Source organism: Talaromyces rugulosus, chromosome III (genome assembly GCF_013368755.1).
Source record: "Talaromyces rugulosus chromosome III, complete sequence".
Lineage (NCBI taxonomy): Eukaryota > Fungi > Ascomycota > Eurotiomycetes > Eurotiales > Trichocomaceae > Talaromyces > Talaromyces rugulosus.
The window spans coordinates 525,716-543,297 of NC_049563.1; the positions used below are offsets into that span (position 1 = coordinate 525,716).

Below are 17,582 nucleotides of genomic sequence, written 5' to 3' on the forward strand. Positions count from 1 at the left end.
ATTAATTTTTGTTTCTGAGGGCAGGTGCTGCGGTGCTGCGCAGAATAAGCAATCCGCGCCCTCTCGGCGGGACGCGATCGATGATGTCATGGCCCGCTATCGGTGCAAACCAAACAAACCCACGCCTTATCGCGAGCGCATACGCTAGTCCTCAAGGAGTCTAGCTTTGTTGATGTCAACAACGCGGCGCCAAGACTCGGCAGGCAAACACGCCAAACACGTCAAAAGCCGGGAACGGTCGCTGCCTCAGGCTCTCATTGATTGTTGTTGTTGTTGTTGTTGTTGTTGTTGCGGGCCTGAGGCAGCCGTGTCACCCACTCCCATCCAGGCAACCGGGACCCAAACAACAAACATCTTTCTGGATGAGGTCGTCTTATCTTGTTTCCAGCCCTGCCTCGACCTTCTGCGCCCTCCGCCCTCCCCCCATGGCCCATTGTCTCTGAGTCGCCTTGAGGCTTTTGGTACTTGTCGACGTCTGGGGTTCTTGTGGATAGCTAGTCGGGCTGTCGTCTTTGTCTGTATTCCTTACGAGAAGAATATAGCCTGTGGTGTTGACCAGCAACCACCACCACACGCCCTTTTACTCCCGAACAACAAAGTCGCTGCCCACGATGGATGCCAGGGTAAGTCAATTCTTCTCACCCTGTGTGCTACTCGTCCTTGTTATTCGTGCTCCCTATGATCACTTCTGTGTCGGTCCGAGTCCAGGGATGACTACCTCCCTGGCTTACCACCTCTTACTCCCATCTCTCAACGTGAAAGATTTTCACTAACCGCCGCGTCTTCCTCAGCCTCAGCGGATACGCGTCCGAGGGGACGAGAACGCCCCCATTGGCGACCTCCCCAACAAGACTATCCATCACCGCAACAAATCGACCCCGGCTTTATCGACCGCCTTACAAAATGGAGGCTTGAGGAACAACGCGAAACGCACCGCCTTTGCCGATGTGAGCAACACTAGCTATACTGTGCGAGGTAGTAAAGACGATATCTACCTATCTGGCAAGAACAACAAGGCAGGCACCATCTCTGCTGAAGACAAGAAGCCTATCGTCCTTTCGCAGCCCGCTCAGCGCCCTGTGTCTGTCACTGGAGTCAAGGCTATCTTGAACAGTGTTCGCCCCCGTCCCAGCGATAATGTCCCCAGGCAAGGCATCACGGATATTACATCTTACAACACGGCCAACAACCGCAAATTACTTACAAAACGCAGCAATGTGGTTTTCAAAGATCACCTTCCGCCTGTTGTCGAGGCAAAGCCTTCCACTACTATCAAGCAGGCAGGACCTCGGGCGAGTGACCCAGTGAAGGAAGACTTCGTTAGTCGTCCAAGCACAGCTTCTTCCCACCGAGAGTATTCCAAGAAGGAAGCAAAAGAAGCCCCCCTTCCTGCCAAACTCAATGACATTGAAGTTAACCCTTCATCTCTTGATATTCACTCAAATAGCAGCTATGTCATTGAGCCGTCTGTCCCAAAAAAGGTTTCACTGAGCGAACCTGCCGTGCTGGAAGAAGAACAGCCATCCAGATCGACTCTTCCAGAAGCCGTCAGCCTTCCTGAAGTGAAAGACGCCCAAAAATCCGAGAGTACCTTGCCTCGGGATTCTCTCGATCTCGCGCACACACGCTCCGACAGTGCGGTCGCACCCTCAGAGCCAGAGGAATGGGATGAGTTTGACGACAACGAGGAGGACGACGGCTATGCCACAGCACGCTCACATCCATCTCGCAGTGAGAACACTACTGGGAGTGCAGCCATCATCCTAGTTCCAAAGTACAACCAGAAGGCAAAGAAGGAAATTGCGGTTGCCAAACAATTCGTGGAGACCTCTCGTACAACTGATGACATCGAAGATGAGATGTGGGACACTAGCATGGTCGCTGAATATGGCGATGACATCTTTGACTACATGAGAGAACTGGAGGTGAGTCTTACTACCACCCAACTAGACAGTCTGATACTGACAAGCCCCCTAGATCAAGATGCTGCCCAACGCCCACTACATGGACTACCAACCAGAGGTTCAGTGGTCAATGCGCTCTATCCTCATCGAGTGGCTGGTCCAGGTTCATCACCGATTCTGCCTGCTTCCAGAGACATTGTTCCTTGCTGTCAACTACATCGACCGCTTCCTCTCTTGCAAGATTGTTAGTCTGGGAAAGTTGCAACTCGTTGGTGCCACTGCAATTTTCATCGCTGCCAAGTACGAAGAGATCAACTGCCCCTCAGTCAAAGAGATTGAATACATGGTCGACCGCGGCTATACCGTCGATGAGATTTTGAAGGCCGAGCGATTCATTCTCAGCATGCTGCAGTTTGAGCTGGGGTGGCCCGGCCCAATGAGCTTTTTACGCCGAATCAGCAAAGCTGACGATTATGACCTTGACACCCGTACTTTGGCAAAGTACTTCTTGGAAGTTACCATCATGGACGAGCGTTTCGTGGGCAGTCCGCCCAGCTATACGGCAGCAGGTGCGCACTGTCTAGCTCGATTTATGCTGTGCAAGGGTGATTGGGTGAGTTTCGAGTGAGGTGTTTTTGATAACTAGAAACTAATATGCCTTTAGTCGTATGCACATGTGTACTATTCCAACTATACATACACCCAGTTGTACCCCCTATTGAGCGTCATTCTTGAATGCTGCGAGAAACCGCAGAAACATCACAATGCAATCTACGAAAAGTATTCCGATCGTCGGTACAAGCGTTCTTCATTGTATGTCGAGGCCGAAATAGCCAAAGGTTTCAGCATTCCCGACATTCCCAAAGAGAGCCATCGCTTTGTCTAGGTGCGATGGCTTACTGGGGGTTTACCCTTAGAATGTTATTTGCCATGCTCGCTCTTGAGATTCATTGAGATTCAGCAGCATGCTTTTAGGAAGCATTGGCATATACATTGTACCCCATTCAGTACATATGCTTCAACTTTCTGGATTCTTTTAGAAAGTTCATCAGTTCATAACCAGCCTTGGTCTTATTATATTCTCAGCCATTGGGACTTGAGACTTTTCCATTTTACGGAAATTCAGCAACACACAAGACATGGACAGAGGCGATTTGGCGCGTTTTTATCATCGAAACGGTATGGAGTTACACGGCGTTGGTTCTTTGAAGCTATTGGGTTTGAGCCATTCGCTATTTTTATGATGGAGTATGGGGATTTAATATAATACGGGATTCCTTGATTGTATTCATTGCATTGTTTTTGTGTTTTTTTTGTGTTTTTCTTTAACTTGGTTTCTCAACAACGTTCACTCTGCTGACCAGATACCATTTTGCACCCTTTTCTCATTTGTTCCTGGGCAAGCCTTCTTTTGGGCTTGATCTAGTCGAAGGCAGCGTTTCCTTTCTATTGGCGACTGTTTTGTTTTTCTTTCTTTCTTCGAGCAATGGCTACATTTGAGGCCATTGCGATGGTTGCTGGCACAATTGACGAACGAATGAATAGAAACAATTTCCTTCTTAAATAAGTCAAGCTTTTGAGATGAACAGTAGATTACCTAGTCTCAAGATCGTAACGGCTTTCTAGTAGCTATGTACACCCCGAGTCATCAGATGTGCCGGCCAACCAAAAACATAAATTGAACTGTACAAAAGGTGATATATGTCAAAGATGTCACTGATCCATCCCATTAAACTCAACCAACTTCTTCACCAGATCAATCACGCGGGACTCATCGTGTCCCTGGGTATCCGCCGCCGGATTATCGACTTTTGCAGCCAGCACGTCGTCGAGCATCATCCGCAGCCGCGACACCAGCACGCCTATGCGCGCCCAGCCGCGGATATGCAGCCAGTTGTCCACGACGAGGCCGCGGCCCATGGTGTCGAGGGTTATACCGCCGCTGAAGAGGAGGAGCGAATACGCATTGAACGCTGAGAAGGGTTGTTAGTTTTTAAGCGAAACAAGATAGAAAGAGGGAGGGGTGGACGTACGTGTCAAGTCCCGGATAAAGACTTTGCTTGTTTCCATCTTGGCGCAGTAGCTGAGGAACGCGGCATTGGAGTAATTCTGAACCGTGAAAAGACTTGAACTGGGATGAATAAAGACGCGGCCGTTTTCCTGGTTGAAGAACTTGATTGTTCGGGCGTCCGGGTCTAGTTCGACTGTGCCGGTGACGGACGCGGCGAATTTTCTGTCGGGAAAACTGATCTGGGCGATTTGGGGGTCGTATGCGCCTGCAATCAGGGCGCGGAGGAGTGTGGTGTTTTTGGTATTGCGGTCCCATGGACTGCTCGTTGAGTCTGAGGGCTCTTTGTAGTCTATTGGAAGAATACCCGCGTCTTTTAGGGATGTTAGGAATTGTGCCCGGTTGGATGATATGTCTCGCAGTGTCTGGTGAGAGAGAAAGTTCTCCGAGCACCATGTGGTGGTCTGCCAGAATCCGTGAGACCGGGATCTCTCAGACCATTGCAGATATGCTGCAAAGTCAGTGAGGAGATCACCGTCTCCTCGTGAGAAAGACGCTCTTGCTGCTGTAGCATCTTCACGCTTTTCCCGCGGCGACACAAAGGGGCTCTTTAATGTGAGTATGGCAGCGATGGTAACACATGCGTCCACACAGCCGAAGATGGATCCATACACCATCAACTTTGCACATCGAAGATCTGCCGGTATCATGGCCAGGTGTCGTCCGAGGGCAGTGAGCTTTTGATTATCTAGAGCGCCGATGCGATGCAAGAGGTTCATTGCGCCTTCGACAGCCAATGTTTCCGGAGGCGTCAGCGTCTTTGCAAGAAACCCGGCGGCATCTGCAATTCCACTCATAGCCATCACCGACAGACAGAGCTGCTCCAGAGGCACGCGGCGAATCTCGGGGTCTGGCTTTTCTGCCATGTTTGCTTCTGCCGCGCGAGTGTACAGTTTGTAACATATACCAGCCTTGACTCGACCGGCACGACCTCGTCGTTGTTTGCACGCGGCTTGAGAAGCCCAGACTTCCTGCAGCCTCACTACATTGGTCTTGGGATCAAAGCTGGTTTCCTTGACGCGGCCACAGTCGATGACGGCAACCACATCCTCGATGGTGATGGACGTCTCTGCAACGTTGGTGGCAGCAATAACTTTCCGTTTGCCTTTGGGAGGAGCAAGGAACACACGTTTCTGCTCTGCTGGGAGCAATGAAGCGTGAAGAGGCAGGGCATGCATGTTTGGTATCGCCCTCATCGCACCAAGACAACGATCAATTTCCATAGTACCAGGCAGGAAGATGAGGATCCCTCCGCTATCACTTCCGAGCTGAGAATCTATGTATCGAACCACTGAAGCAATCAAATCGTAGTTGATGCCCATGCCAAGTGACCGCAGTGACTTTCCAATAGACCCGTCCTCCTTTTCTCCCTCAATGCTATCATAACTTGCCAGGGTATTGTTAAATCCAGTTTGGCGTAAAACGTCGTCGAGGTAGTAGTCTTCAACGGGAAACGTCCGCCCAGGAATATTAACACGGCCAACATGGGCTCGTCCTCCGAAATATTGGGTGAAGGCTTCTGCATCTAAAGTGGCACTCATCAAAATGACCTTCAAATCCTTGCGCCTATGCAAAATGTCTTTGAGCAGAGCAAGCAAGAAATCGGTATCAAGGCTCCTTTCGTGGACTTCGTCCACTACTACATGGGTGATGTCTGCAAGTGATGCTGCAATATCATTATCTGGGCCGGCTCCCGTTTGCAACCGACGAAGTAATACACCGGTTGTCATGAACGTGATTTTCGTCTTGCCAGGCTTTGACTTTGAATCACCACGGATAATGTAACCGACTTCGTCCCCGGTGCTGGAGCATCGTTCCTGGCTAACTCGGTCTGCAAGTCCTAGAGCTGATATCCTTCGGGGTTGTGTGCACACAATATTCGCTATATTGCCCATGTCGCGCTTTATCCAGTCATCCAGAACAAATTGTACTGATTGCGTACTTTTGCCGCTACCAGTCTCGCCAGAAACAATGGTGACTTGATACGAATTGACGCATTGGATGATGGCCTCCTGCATTCCCCAAGCGGGTAACAGTCGCCGCTTCTGGTTCATGTCTCTTTGAGAAGGTGTGTTCTGCTTCTGCTTCCAGCTTTCATATACTGAGGTACCAGAAGGCGCGCCGTTTTCAGAGCCGAGAGCCTTGGGATTTCTGCGTCCTGGCCTGACAGGGAGTGGCGTAGAACGGTTTTGAATCTTGGCTGGCTGGCTGACACCGCTCGCGATTTCTCGCAGCTTGCCTGGATTGTCTATTACCATAGGAACATTCACCTCTAGCCAATCCACAATGCTGAAAACCATCGGTTGTTCCACAAGATCCTCCATTGAGTATTGGACAACTTTCTTCACGGCGCTTAACCTAATGTATGCTGGAAGTCCATCCGAAAGTATCGATATGATCGGAGGATTGGAGGGATATGGAGTAGAAGGTTTCTGAAACCGGAATGTGACTGGCTTAGAAAGCCCTGGAACTTCTCCTTGGACTTGACAAACCGTTTTCGAGACGCGTTTGTATCTTTCACCAAATATAGCTTCTAAAGTGGTATGTTCTTCAGCCCAAATATCTTCATCAGTCGATTCCAAAGGCACACGCGATGGAACATGCTCAAGGAGAGCATTTTGTAAACTCTCAGCGGCTAGTCCTTCGTCTCCTCCATTTTTGTCCAGGATAATAGCACAAACATCAGCAGGATATCCTGCTGCGGCAAGACGTTTAATTTTCGACTCATGTGCAAGATTGCCACTTGCTAGACTGACACCAGCAGAGTAGCCTTCCGGGAAACTCCAGCGAGGCAAATCATCTTCAGGTACGTGTAGTAAAAGCCATTCTAGCACCTCTTCGCGATCCTTGCATTCCGCGACAGCTTCTTCGATATGGCTTCGGCGAAAGCCTAAGCGAGAGAATTCATCAATAATCTGTTTCTGCCGATCCTTCGGTATTTTCACGTTATAAGGATTCCAAATGATCTTGCTCCGAAGTAGCTCTTCGATTTCGCGGCGCAGTCTGTTCCCAAGGTCAACTTTTGGAGCGCGAGACCATGCTTTTCCACGTCCGGTGTTGTCCCCGGCGCTGCTCAGTCCTAGATTGACTTTATCATCTGGCTTGGCGTGAGCTTTCTGCCGTTCTAATTTCTTCTTCTTCTCCTCTTCTTCAGCCGCCTCACGCTCTTGCTTGATCAAGAACGGATCGGCTCCGTACATCCAGGCCTTGTCTTGAGCGACTGCCGCATTTTTCACCTCCATGAAATCCTCCTTCCATAATTTCCTGTAATTTGGCGGTAGCATAACGTGTATGTTTTTCTCGCTAGCGACACGGAACAGAGCGTAGGTGGCAGCGAAATGCCTGGCTTCTAAAGCTGTCGGTTGGGCTGCGAGAGCCCGGTGGGTATGAGGGAGTTCCATCGGAGGCAACGTAGTGGTTTCCTTCGTCTTTAGGTCGGTTTTGCTCAATATAACAGACGAGACAAAGCCGTCCGCGACCTTTTTCTGCTATGAAATTAGCAACCCATACGGTTGAACACTACAAATACTCTTTGCGTACCATGATGTATTCTGGCTTCCCCCACTTCTTTTTCTGACAATGCTCTGAGAGCATATTCACCGGAAGCTTGCCCGTCCATGATGCGCCACCAATGACTTGTTTGACGGTAGGCTTCTTCGCCTCGCCTTCAGTTTCCGGTGTGCTTGCAGCAGTCTGCGAAGCCTTTTCGGCAGCGGCCTTTGCCTGTTTTGTGCCAGGCTTGCCTCCTCCACGGGCACCTCCACCCTTGGATTTTCCGCCCATACTTCTGGCATGCAATTGCCAATATATATCCTGCCCGCGGAGGAAGGCGACGAAGAAATTCTCAGCGCAGATGTCATGTCGAGAACCAAATCCGCGAGGCTACAAGAAATTAGTGTGCTATCCGGGGAATTCATTATTGTCCCGCGCTAGTCTAGACAAGGTATAGTGTCGATTTGGTGGCCCACTCGGAGCAGAGCGGGGCCAACAGCTCCAGACTTGTCTGTATACAACATTCAACAGCATCATTTGAAGGCTGTGATATATCTTCTATGGCGGACATATCAGGCTCCGATGCTTCAGATGCAGAAGCACCAGTAGCCACTGTGACTTCGAACGAAAAAGGAACCCCTGCAGAAACAGGGAAGCGGAATGCGTGTATGAATCGGCTCAATCTCACATATAAAGTTGATATTGCCCAGACCTAACGCCCTCATAGTTACAGAGCTCATGTCCTCAAAGACCAAACAACCAAAACAGACAGAACCTACAAAGCAAAATAAATCTCAAAAGCTAGGATCAAAATTCAAGATACGCGATGGGCTCGGCGTCTACATTGAGCGCCCAGAGACTTTCTCGTCGTCAGTTGTAATCTACTTCAACGACGACTTTGTCGCAATCAATGATTTATACCCCAAGTCTTCTCTTCATCTACTACTACTACCCCGCGACCCATCAAAATTCTTTCAACATCCTTTCGACGCCTTTGAAGATCACCGTTTCCTTCAAAAGGTGCGCGCCGAGGCCAAAAAGCTTCGCACCTTGGCCGCCGGCGAATTACGACGGCGATATGGCAAATACTCCTCCCAGGAGACAGCTCGGCGAGAAGCAATGGAACAAGACCCGCCAGCAGATGATCTGCCACCGGGGAGAGACTGGGAGAAAGAGCTTATGGTGGGCATTCATGCCGCACCGTCCATGAACCACCTGCACATTCATGTCTTGTCTGTGGATCGGTACAGTGACCGGCTCAAACACCGCAAACACTACAATAGTTTTGCAACCCCTTTCTTCGTCGATATCGACGATTTCCCGCTGGCACAGGACGACCCACGGCGTCACCCGGGACATTACTTGAAACGGGACTTCATATGTTGGCGGTGCTCCCGGAACTTTGGAAACAGGTTTCAGGAGCTCAAGGATCACCTAGAAGAAGAGTACGAACAATGGAAAAAGTTGTAGGTGTAGGCCATGTTATCTCTGGCCAGTGTGGCTATATCTTTTTTATTGTTTCCGCTGTAGCATCCAAACTTTGACCGGAACATGGCCAGATTAATTAAAATCCATGTATAAATAGCCAAAAAAGGGCTCTAATATAATACACTGTGGTGTGAAAGTTATCCCATAGTTTGTAAGTTTTCTTTCCCAAACGAGACCGCATTTTCCAGCGGTCATTGAAGCTCTTGCAGTGGTCAGGGGCAGCACCCCGAAACCATCTCACCAACACGACGAGCCGAGCGAACAATTAAGCCGTGGCTCATTGAGCTAGTTATGGAATGCTGATTGAATTAGGCACGGCTCTTGGATCGTGCGCCCTTGACCTTGCGCGCCTCGGGCTTCTGGATGTGGTGGGCGGGAATCCATTCGGAGTTGAAAGAGGTCGCAGTGCCAGTAGCAGTGGTTTCTACCGCAGGAACATCCGATTCGGTCTTCTTGGCAGCTCCAGACTTCTTGGCCTCGCCACTCTTTCCACGGCGCTTCTGAGGGAAGTATGGTGCAACCCAGACGGTGTAGAAGAAGTACACGATACCAGCAAAGAATGCGAGGATGAAGAAGTAAAGGAAGATGCTAGTAACAATTAGTATTCGTAAACACCACGTTATAGCGGACGGAAACAAGAGACTCACATCTGGGGGTCAAAGATGCTAGTTTCCGGCTCGACGACGCTGATAGTTCCGTTGAAAGCTTGGATGGTGAAGAATTGAGTGACATTCTTGCTTAAAACGGAGATAAGGTTGAGGCGGAGATCCTGAGGGTGCATCTCGGTCGTGAGACTGTAAGGAAGGGTCTCCTTCTCGCCGGCTGCAATTTCAACGCCATAGGTGGTGGTTGAAAGGTTGCGCACGGCCTTGGAAGGCTCATCCAGGCTCATGAGAGAACCACCAACGAAGTTGACGGTGACCGGAACTTCTTCTTCATTGCTGAAAGTCAACAGAGCTTGCGATTCCTGACCATTGACAATCTTGATGCCAAAGATTTCTGACGCAGGGAAGGAGGCTTCCACGGTGACGGCAAGAGACGGAGGAGCAGGGGCGTCTTCACTCTCAGGAGTGTCCTAATTGCAGTTGAAAGCTATGTCAGTCGCGAGGCTTCCAAATCCAACAATGGGATGCGAAAACTTACTGTCGCATGACACCCGGCGAAGAGCGTCTGGAGCGAGAGCAGAGCCAGAGGAAGGAGACCAAAGCGACCCATGATGGCAACGGCAAGTCTACTGCAAGACTGTCAATGGGAACAGAACCAGAGAAGAAGAGAAAAGCGAGGGGCGTGAAGACGGGACGAGGAGAAAGCGAGGGATTGGAGATAGAAGAGTTGCGGCTGCTCGTGAATTCCGCGGCGACGAAGTCGTGACTGCCCTTTTCTCCACGACCACGTATGCCTTTCCGGGAATGCGCGGCCTGTGAGTGGCTGGCCGGCAAGGCGGTAAGCGCCCCGGTCAATCCTTTATCCTCGCTCACCGCCTTCCTGTTTCAGAGTACGCTAGGCCCAGAGGAGAAATCTGGGAAAGAGAGATCTGAGAAAAGTGGTTGCGGTCTATCCATCGGTCACAAATGCTCTTTTGCAAATAAATTTATGAGGCCTGTTTGAAACTGGGTTTGAAACGACTTGCCACCCTCCCGCCTTGGTCATTGGACTGACTCACCGCCAAATTTTCGACTTTTTAAGTGCGCACCTCGTCGCGATTTGTTCACTTACCCACAAGCTTCCAAACTTCCAGAGATGGTTTTAGGCAGCCACACCCAGGCGCTCGCGAAGCGCTACGAGCATATTAAACTCCTCGAGCAGAGCAAGAATGACCTCATCGAAGTATTTTTCCATATCACCTCATACCAATTGCGTTTGGCCATGATATTGTGCTAACTAGGGGTCACCGCGCATCTAGGACCTGTTAGCACGAGTGAGCGACCTTGAAGATGCCTACCAACAGAGCAAACTGGACCGTGAACGAGAGATTCGTTTTAATCGAGATATTCAGCTGCATGAGATGGAGTTGATGAGCCAGATCCAGAGAATTAAAAAGATAATGGTGAGCAGACACTCAGAACGGCAGATGGATATGTCACTTACATGACCTGAAACTGCAAGGACCGCGAGCCTTATATTGTCGTGCTCTTGGACGGCGATAGTATGATTTTTAACGACGAATTTCTTCGCAATGGTGAACAAGGGGGCAAAGATGCCGCAAATCAATTGATAGCCACCCTGAACGAATACGTTGCGCGAAATCTGCCGAATGTCACCTCACCCAAGATAGTCACCCATGTCTTCGCAAATATTAAGGGCCTAGGGGATGCTTGCTACAATACTGGCATAGTCTATAAACCGTCAATGGTGGACGACTTTGTCCGGGGCTTCAACGACAGCCAGCCTTTGTTCGACTTTGTGGATATTGGACAAGGCAAAGACAGCGCCGACGATAAGATTTCCGGTACTTGAACCGTTCTGTGGCTTGGATATTTGGTGATATCAACTAACTCTGGGTGCAGAAACTATTAAACTGAATTTATACAACTGCCATTGCCACCAGATTTTCTTGGGATGCTCTCAAGATAATGGATACGCCCGCCTCCTGGAAGACACAATGGCCGATGGCGAGCTCATAGGTCGGATATCTTTGTTAGAAGGCGTTCCTTTCGAGAAAGAGCTTGATTCTATGAAGGCGTCTTATCGTGTCACCCAGTTCCCCGATCTCTTCCGCACTTCCAGGATAACATCGACACCGGCTGCACCGATCAGGGCTCCTTTGAAGACTCACACGGCAATGCTATCGCCTCATCCAGCATCAGCCACTCTTACTCGCACTTCTACCAATACATCTACTAGCTCCGCCACCCCTACATCGGCATCTTCATGGGCGTCGGTGACCGCCTTGAACCCTGGTGATGTGTCGCTACAGCCCGCCAAACCTGCCAGTCCAGCTCCGTCTGGCACATCTACAGTCGAGCGAAATAGACACGGCCAGCGGATTGATCGCATGGAATTCAGGACAATCACAAAGGACGACCTTTACCGAGTGAAGAAGATGAAGCTCTGCAATCTTCACTATTTGCTCGGAAACTGTCCAAATACCAATTGCTATCATGACCATGACCACAAACTCACCAAGGACGAAAAAGAAGTCTTGCGTTCTGTGGCTCGTATGACACCCTGCCACTTTGGGATGACATGCGACGATCCAAAATGCATATACGGCCACCGTTGTCCACAGAGCGAAACTGGTAAAAAGGAGTGTCATTGGGGCAGCAATTGTCGGTTTGAGCCTTCACAACACGGAATTGATCTCACTGTGGTCAAAACTACTAAGGTTTAAGAAAAAAAGTGAGGAGTTGTCTTCTTCTCTTCAGTCATATTATTTTTTTTCCATCTCACGGACAATGGGATCCAACTCTGCATGGCGTTGGGTTTCTGTTCCAGGTCTAGGCGCAAGGCTGCACATGTGGTAAAAGGGCTGTTTTTCCGGTAGCGCTGGTATGTGATATCTTGATTTTTTTTTTTAAATTTCCAATCAGGTCCTATTGAGGGTTGCATTTATGGGTTTTGCAAAAAAAGAAAAGAAAAAAAGCCATCTCTCGGCGTCTCTAGGGATAAGCTCAAATAATTATGGGAAATAGGTATAAAAAAAGCTGCGGGGCTCTTGTATGTTTTGTTATCATCTCGTTGTTTATTCAAGAATTGAAATACAAAATTAAACTAGTATTTTCATTCTCCTTGAATCGTTGTACCAAACAAGGCAAATCTTCTTTCCCAGCCGAGGCACTCCCCGGTATGCTCAGAGTCCGTCATATCGTCCTCATTATCATTAGTTTGACATGCACATGGAACCCCGTATTCCTTGACACAACATGTAAATGGTAATTGCGAGGGGTTCTTTTGCTGCAAGTCGATCGATTTGTCGGCGGATGCATTCTTGCGCTCCTCTAAATCGCCCCAAAGTATACACAGCTTTTCTCGGAGCTGGAGAAGGGTATCATTGTTTTCGCGTAGGCTAAACAAAACATCAAATTAGCGATATCTTTCTCTTGAAAATGTTTTTTTAAGGCCAGTCATACTCTACGGCATCCAGTTTGAGCAAGAACACGGCTTCGGCTCCACTGACAAACAGCTTTACGCGGTTTCGAGATTGGCCCGGTGCGATTTTTGCGTCTTCGACAAGAAGACAGAAACGCCATTCCCATCTGACTCGGCGTGTCGATGAAACATCGTCTTCGTCATCTTCAGAAGTTTCGTAGTCGGGATTGTAAGAAACGGCAAAATCGGAGATATCGGGCGGGAAAAAATCGACTACTCGGACAGTCGTGCGATAGTTGACATTCTGAAAGGGAAGCCGATATTCAATGCCTCCGGGTAAGGAGGCCACATGGGAGCTGTTGGCTAGGATATCCAAAAGAGTGCGACAGACTTTGGCCGGATTCTTTGCTTGTACTAGAGACTGTCAGCAACAGGTAATACAATTGAGCCGAAAAGAGGTCGTCCATACTGTGAGGATTGGCTTTGTCTGCGCGAAGAATCGCAGCAATTTCAGGTTGTCCTTCTTCTCGCTTCTGGGCAGCCTGCTGCTTCTGTTGCTGCTGTTTCTTTTGACGCAGCAGTTCCTTCCGCCTCTTCTTTGTGATTTTCTTCGGACCACCTTCTTCTCCCAGTTCCTCGGCGATCTGACCTCTTTTGAGTTTATTCTGTCTCCAATACTCCCGCTTTCTTTGCTTGAGCTCAAGAAATCGCGGGTCGTCATCTTCGTCGTCCAAAAGGCGAATCCCGACTTTGTCTGGATACATTCGGTCGGTGTGTATAACACCCTCTGTCCGGCCGGTTTGTGTCTCTGATTTAATATGCACATTATTCAAGGCGACATAGGAGTCCTCTTGCACGTTATCTTTGGCATACGCCGAGTGCGGTTGCCATAGTGTGACTTGTAATGTCATCCGTCCATGAGGTCCACGCCATATTCGATTCACCCGGGTGGAAGTTCCCAAATAGCCGAAGCGATCGCCAGTGCGGCCCTCGCCCTCATCCTCATCCTCGTTGTCTGACTTATCGTCGTCATAATTGAAAAGAGCCTTGTTCACGGTGTAATCGGTGACATACAGGTTGACCGTGTTGTCATCGTACCAAGTCTTGACCACATGAACAATGAGATCGGCGAACTTTTTAGGAGCGACAGCCTTGATCAATGAAAATCTGTCTCGGTTCTTTGTTGATTGTGGCTTCACTTCAGCGCTTAGCCCCACTGCTTGACCTTTGGTTTGACTTGGTGGAACCTGAGATTCGGTATGAACAGCACTGTTCAATAGAGACTTTGCATATGCATCTTCTTCGCGACTAAGCGCCCTAGCCCCGGGACTATAGGCTGGCATGGTCAAGGACTCGGAACTCTCGGGCTGACGAAAAACAGCCCACGAAACATGGTCCTTGTTGGAAACAACACCAAATAAAGACCCATGATGAGGCCGGACCTTGAGGATCATGTTAATAATGGAATGAGCACGAAACAATTTGACTCACTCTAAGCTGGCGAAGGAGAATCACATCATTGACTTTCACATCTGGCAGTCGATGTTCATCGTCATTGAAATATTTGATCTTCAGACCCTCCCAAGTATGATTTCCGGGACCATAATCGGAATCTTTGATTGTGAATGTGACAGAATAAGAGGTACCACCGGACTTGGCCTTCGGCAGACAGTCGACTACAACACCAATGACATTATGATGTCCCTGTGAGTCTTGTGCTTTGCTGACGCCCGAGAATCGCGGTGGTATCGATGGGGGCATTGCGAGTTATCGCCGGCCAACGGTGATAAGAACAAAGAAAGTCGAGTACAGCAGCACCCCGAATTTCAGACAGAAGTAGCCCCAAAGACAGAATCAACAGAATCATAGAGCTAACTGGCAGGCGTAGCTATTGTCTGTATAGGTGGGTAAACAGCATAGTAGGAGCTCGGGCCACGCAGATGCATGCTTCTGCCAGCGTTCTCGTTGGTAGACTCACACGAGGCTATCGGCAACCGCAGGGACAAAGAATGGCTCTGTCGTCGATATGCACGGGCAATCAATAATGAATGAATGAAGGTCAATGTTGCCAAGTTGACGCGATAACCTTACATGTCGCGTCTCGGGCTCATCGCACACGGTCGGGCGCTAAAGTCGCTTAAGGAGAGGCGGGTGGCGCTTAGCCTGAGCAGCGCAGGTCGCTCTTGCCCGGGTGGAGCACCAGACAAAACCCCGGGCAACCCGCCTGCAAAGACAAACAACAAATTTCCCCCTCCCTCCCATCTCTGTCTGTACTTGTAACAGCCTTGCCCTCCACCACCACCACTCCCCCAACACCAACACGCAACCTGCTATCTCTGCAAACCTTGAGTCAAGTCTTCGACCCAGGCTGCAGGTTGCACCGTCGGCTTTCCCCCTCTTTTATTCTTTCCTCTCTCTTCAGCTGTTTGAAATTTACCCCACCCCACACAACAATCAACCACAATTATCAACCATGGCCGATCGCTACATCCCAGAACATCGGCGAACGCAGTTCAAGGCAAAGAACCAGTTCAAGCCCGACGAGCTGCGCCGTCGTCGCGAGGAACAGCAGGTCGAGATCCGGAAACAAAAGCGAGAGGAGAACCTCGCTAAGAGACGAGGCATCCAAACTAGCGATGGCGGCATTATAGGTGGCCAGGTCGGCGCTGATAGTGATGAGGAGGAAGGTGGTGCCATCGAAGGCGAGGTAGGCAATCATTTCTTCCCTGCGTCATTTTTTTTCTTCGTGACTTTGGTCTTGTTCTGTCGATTTTCGTGTCTACTTAACTGTCGCCTCCCGGTTGTCCTTTGTCTTGGCACATACAGCAGGCCTGGGGTCCCTCGTCCCTCAAGATGCCTCTGAAGAATCTCTGCTAACATCTCATCTATTTTAGCTTAATGTCGAACTCCCTGAGATGGTCAAGGGCGTCTTCTCGGAGCAGATTGACGAGCAGATCCAAGCTACCACCAAGTTCAGGAAGTTGCTGTCAAAGGAACGCAACCCCCCTATCGAGCGCGTCATCGAGACTGGTGTTGTCAGCCGCTTCGTTGAATTTCTTCGTTCCCCACACACATTGGTCCAATTCGAGGCTGCATGGGCTTTGACCAACATTGCTTCCGGCTCTGCCCAGCAAACACAAGTTGTCATCGAGGCCGGCGCCGTTCCCATCTTCGTCGAGCTTCTCAGCAGCCCCGAACCAGATGTCCGAGAACAGGCCGTGTGGGCTCTGGGTAACATTGCTGGTGACAGCCCTCAATGCCGCGACTACGTCCTCTCTGCGGGCGCCCTCCGTCCTCTGCTGGCTCTCATCAGCGATGGCCGTAAGCTAAGCATGCTCCGAAATGCTACTTGGACCCTCAGCAACTTCTGCCGTGGAAAGACCCCCCAGCCAGACTGGAATACCGTAAGTACACATGAGAGCTTTTTTTAAAATATTGAATGAACCTAACCTATCCCCCGTAGATCTCTCCAGCTCTCCCCGTCCTCGCAAAATTGATCTACATGCTCGACGACGAGGTTCTTATTGACGCTTGCTGGGCTATCTCCTACCTGTCTGACGGGTCCAACGACAAAATCCAGGCCGTCATCGAGGCTGGCATTCCCCGCCGCTTGGTCGAGCTTCTGACCCACGCCTCTACCTCCGTGCAGACTCCTGCTTTGCGATCAGTTGGCAACATCGTCACCGGTGATGATGTGCAGACCCAGGTCATCATCAACTGCGGCTCATTGCCCGCGCTTCTCTCTCTGCTTGGTTCCACCAAGGACGGTATCCGCAAAGAAGCTTGCTGGACCATTTCGAACGTCACTGCTGGCAACTCTGTCCAAATCCAGGCTGTCGTGGATGCCAACATTATCCCACCTCTGATCAACCTGCTTTCCAATGGCGACTTCAAGACTCGCAAGGAAGCTTGCTGGGCTATTTCAAACGCTACATCTGGTGGATTGCAGAAGCCTGATCAGATTCGCTACCTCGTTTCACAAGGTTGCATCAAGCCGTTGTGCGACCTCCTAGCATGCCCGGATAACAAGATCATCCAAGTCGCTCTTGATGGCCTCGAAAATATCCTCAAGGTCGGTGATATGGACAAGGAGTCCGCCCAGGGTGGCGAAGGTAACCTCAACCGCTACGCTCTCTTTATCGAAGAGGCTGGCGGTATGGAGAAGATTCACGAGTGCCAGAACAATGCCAACGAAGAAATTTACATGAAGGCGTACAACATCATCGAGAAGTACTTCTCTGATGAGGAGGAAGCTGGTGGTGATATCGATGAACTTGCTCCTCAGCAGACACAAACTGGGTTTGCCCTCGGAACCAACCAGCAACAACCTGGCGGCTTCAACTTTGCCAATGGTGGTGGTGATTCGATGGATATGTAAACACCAAAAGCCTTACTGTCGCTTATCTCAGCTTCCGGAAGCGTACGAAACATTGTCGCAAAGCAGAATATGACACTGGAACTCGTTGAAAAAACAACAGGTCAATCCGCAAGGTATCACCGACCAGGTCATCTTCTCGGCGCTTCACGACCGGGCATCCCCTCAATACTTCCGTTTCCAGAAGTAGGCCCAACCCCCCAACCCCCAGATTATCTTACCCGAT

At 49.9% G+C, this 17,582-nt stretch overlaps 7 protein-coding genes across 7 annotated transcripts; 4 read left to right on the plus strand and 3 right to left on the minus strand.

Moving 5' to 3' along the window:
• Positions 1-611: 611 nt before the first annotated feature.
• On the plus strand, positions 612-2,790 carry TRUGW13939_05040 (uncharacterized protein; the record flags this gene model as incomplete). The annotated part of the gene is made up of 4 exons (XM_035488205.1): positions 612-623; positions 792-1,925; positions 1,978-2,517; positions 2,569-2,790. 4 exons carry the CDS (start codon positions 612-614, stop codon positions 2,788-2,790), a joined length of 1,908 nt encoding a protein of 635 aa, XP_035344098.1.
• Positions 2,791-3,617: 827 nt separating this feature from the next.
• TRUGW13939_05041 (uncharacterized protein) lies at positions 3,618-7,755 on the minus strand (the record flags this gene model as incomplete). Its single annotated transcript, XM_035488206.1, has 3 exons — positions 3,618-3,877; positions 3,938-7,460; positions 7,513-7,755. The coding sequence occupies 3 exons, from the start codon at positions 7,753-7,755 to the stop codon at positions 3,618-3,620; spliced, it is 4,026 nt and encodes a 1,341-aa protein (XP_035344099.1).
• Positions 7,756-8,024: 269 nt separating this feature from the next.
• On the plus strand, positions 8,025-8,934 carry TRUGW13939_05042 (uncharacterized protein; the record flags this gene model as incomplete). Its single annotated transcript, XM_035488207.1, has 2 exons — positions 8,025-8,130; positions 8,192-8,934. 2 exons carry the CDS (start codon positions 8,025-8,027, stop codon positions 8,932-8,934), a joined length of 849 nt encoding a protein of 282 aa, XP_035344100.1.
• A 326-nt stretch (positions 8,935-9,260) lies between these two features.
• TRUGW13939_05043 (uncharacterized protein) lies at positions 9,261-10,167 on the minus strand (the record flags this gene model as incomplete). Its single annotated transcript, XM_035488208.1, has 3 exons — positions 9,261-9,540; positions 9,600-10,027; positions 10,096-10,167. The coding sequence occupies 3 exons, from the start codon at positions 10,165-10,167 to the stop codon at positions 9,261-9,263; spliced, it is 780 nt and encodes a 259-aa protein (XP_035344101.1).
• Positions 10,168-10,692: 525 nt separating this feature from the next.
• Positions 10,693-12,283, plus strand: TRUGW13939_05044 (uncharacterized protein; the record flags this gene model as incomplete). Its single annotated transcript, XM_035488209.1, has 4 exons — positions 10,693-10,779; positions 10,856-10,999; positions 11,059-11,401; positions 11,460-12,283. The coding sequence occupies 4 exons, from the start codon at positions 10,693-10,695 to the stop codon at positions 12,281-12,283; spliced, it is 1,398 nt and encodes a 465-aa protein (XP_035344102.1).
• Positions 12,284-13,006: 723 nt separating this feature from the next.
• TRUGW13939_05045 (uncharacterized protein) lies at positions 13,007-14,742 on the minus strand (the record flags this gene model as incomplete). The annotated part of the gene is made up of 3 exons (XM_035488210.1): positions 13,007-13,395; positions 13,451-14,423; positions 14,473-14,742. The coding sequence occupies 3 exons, from the start codon at positions 14,740-14,742 to the stop codon at positions 13,007-13,009; spliced, it is 1,632 nt and encodes a 543-aa protein (XP_035344103.1).
• A 712-nt stretch (positions 14,743-15,454) lies between these two features.
• Positions 15,455-17,359, plus strand: TRUGW13939_05046 (uncharacterized protein; the record flags this gene model as incomplete). Its single annotated transcript, XM_035488211.1, has 3 exons — positions 15,455-15,688; positions 15,876-16,385; positions 16,445-17,359. The coding sequence occupies 3 exons, from the start codon at positions 15,455-15,457 to the stop codon at positions 17,357-17,359; spliced, it is 1,659 nt and encodes a 552-aa protein (XP_035344104.1).
• Positions 17,360-17,582: the final 223 nt, after the last annotated feature.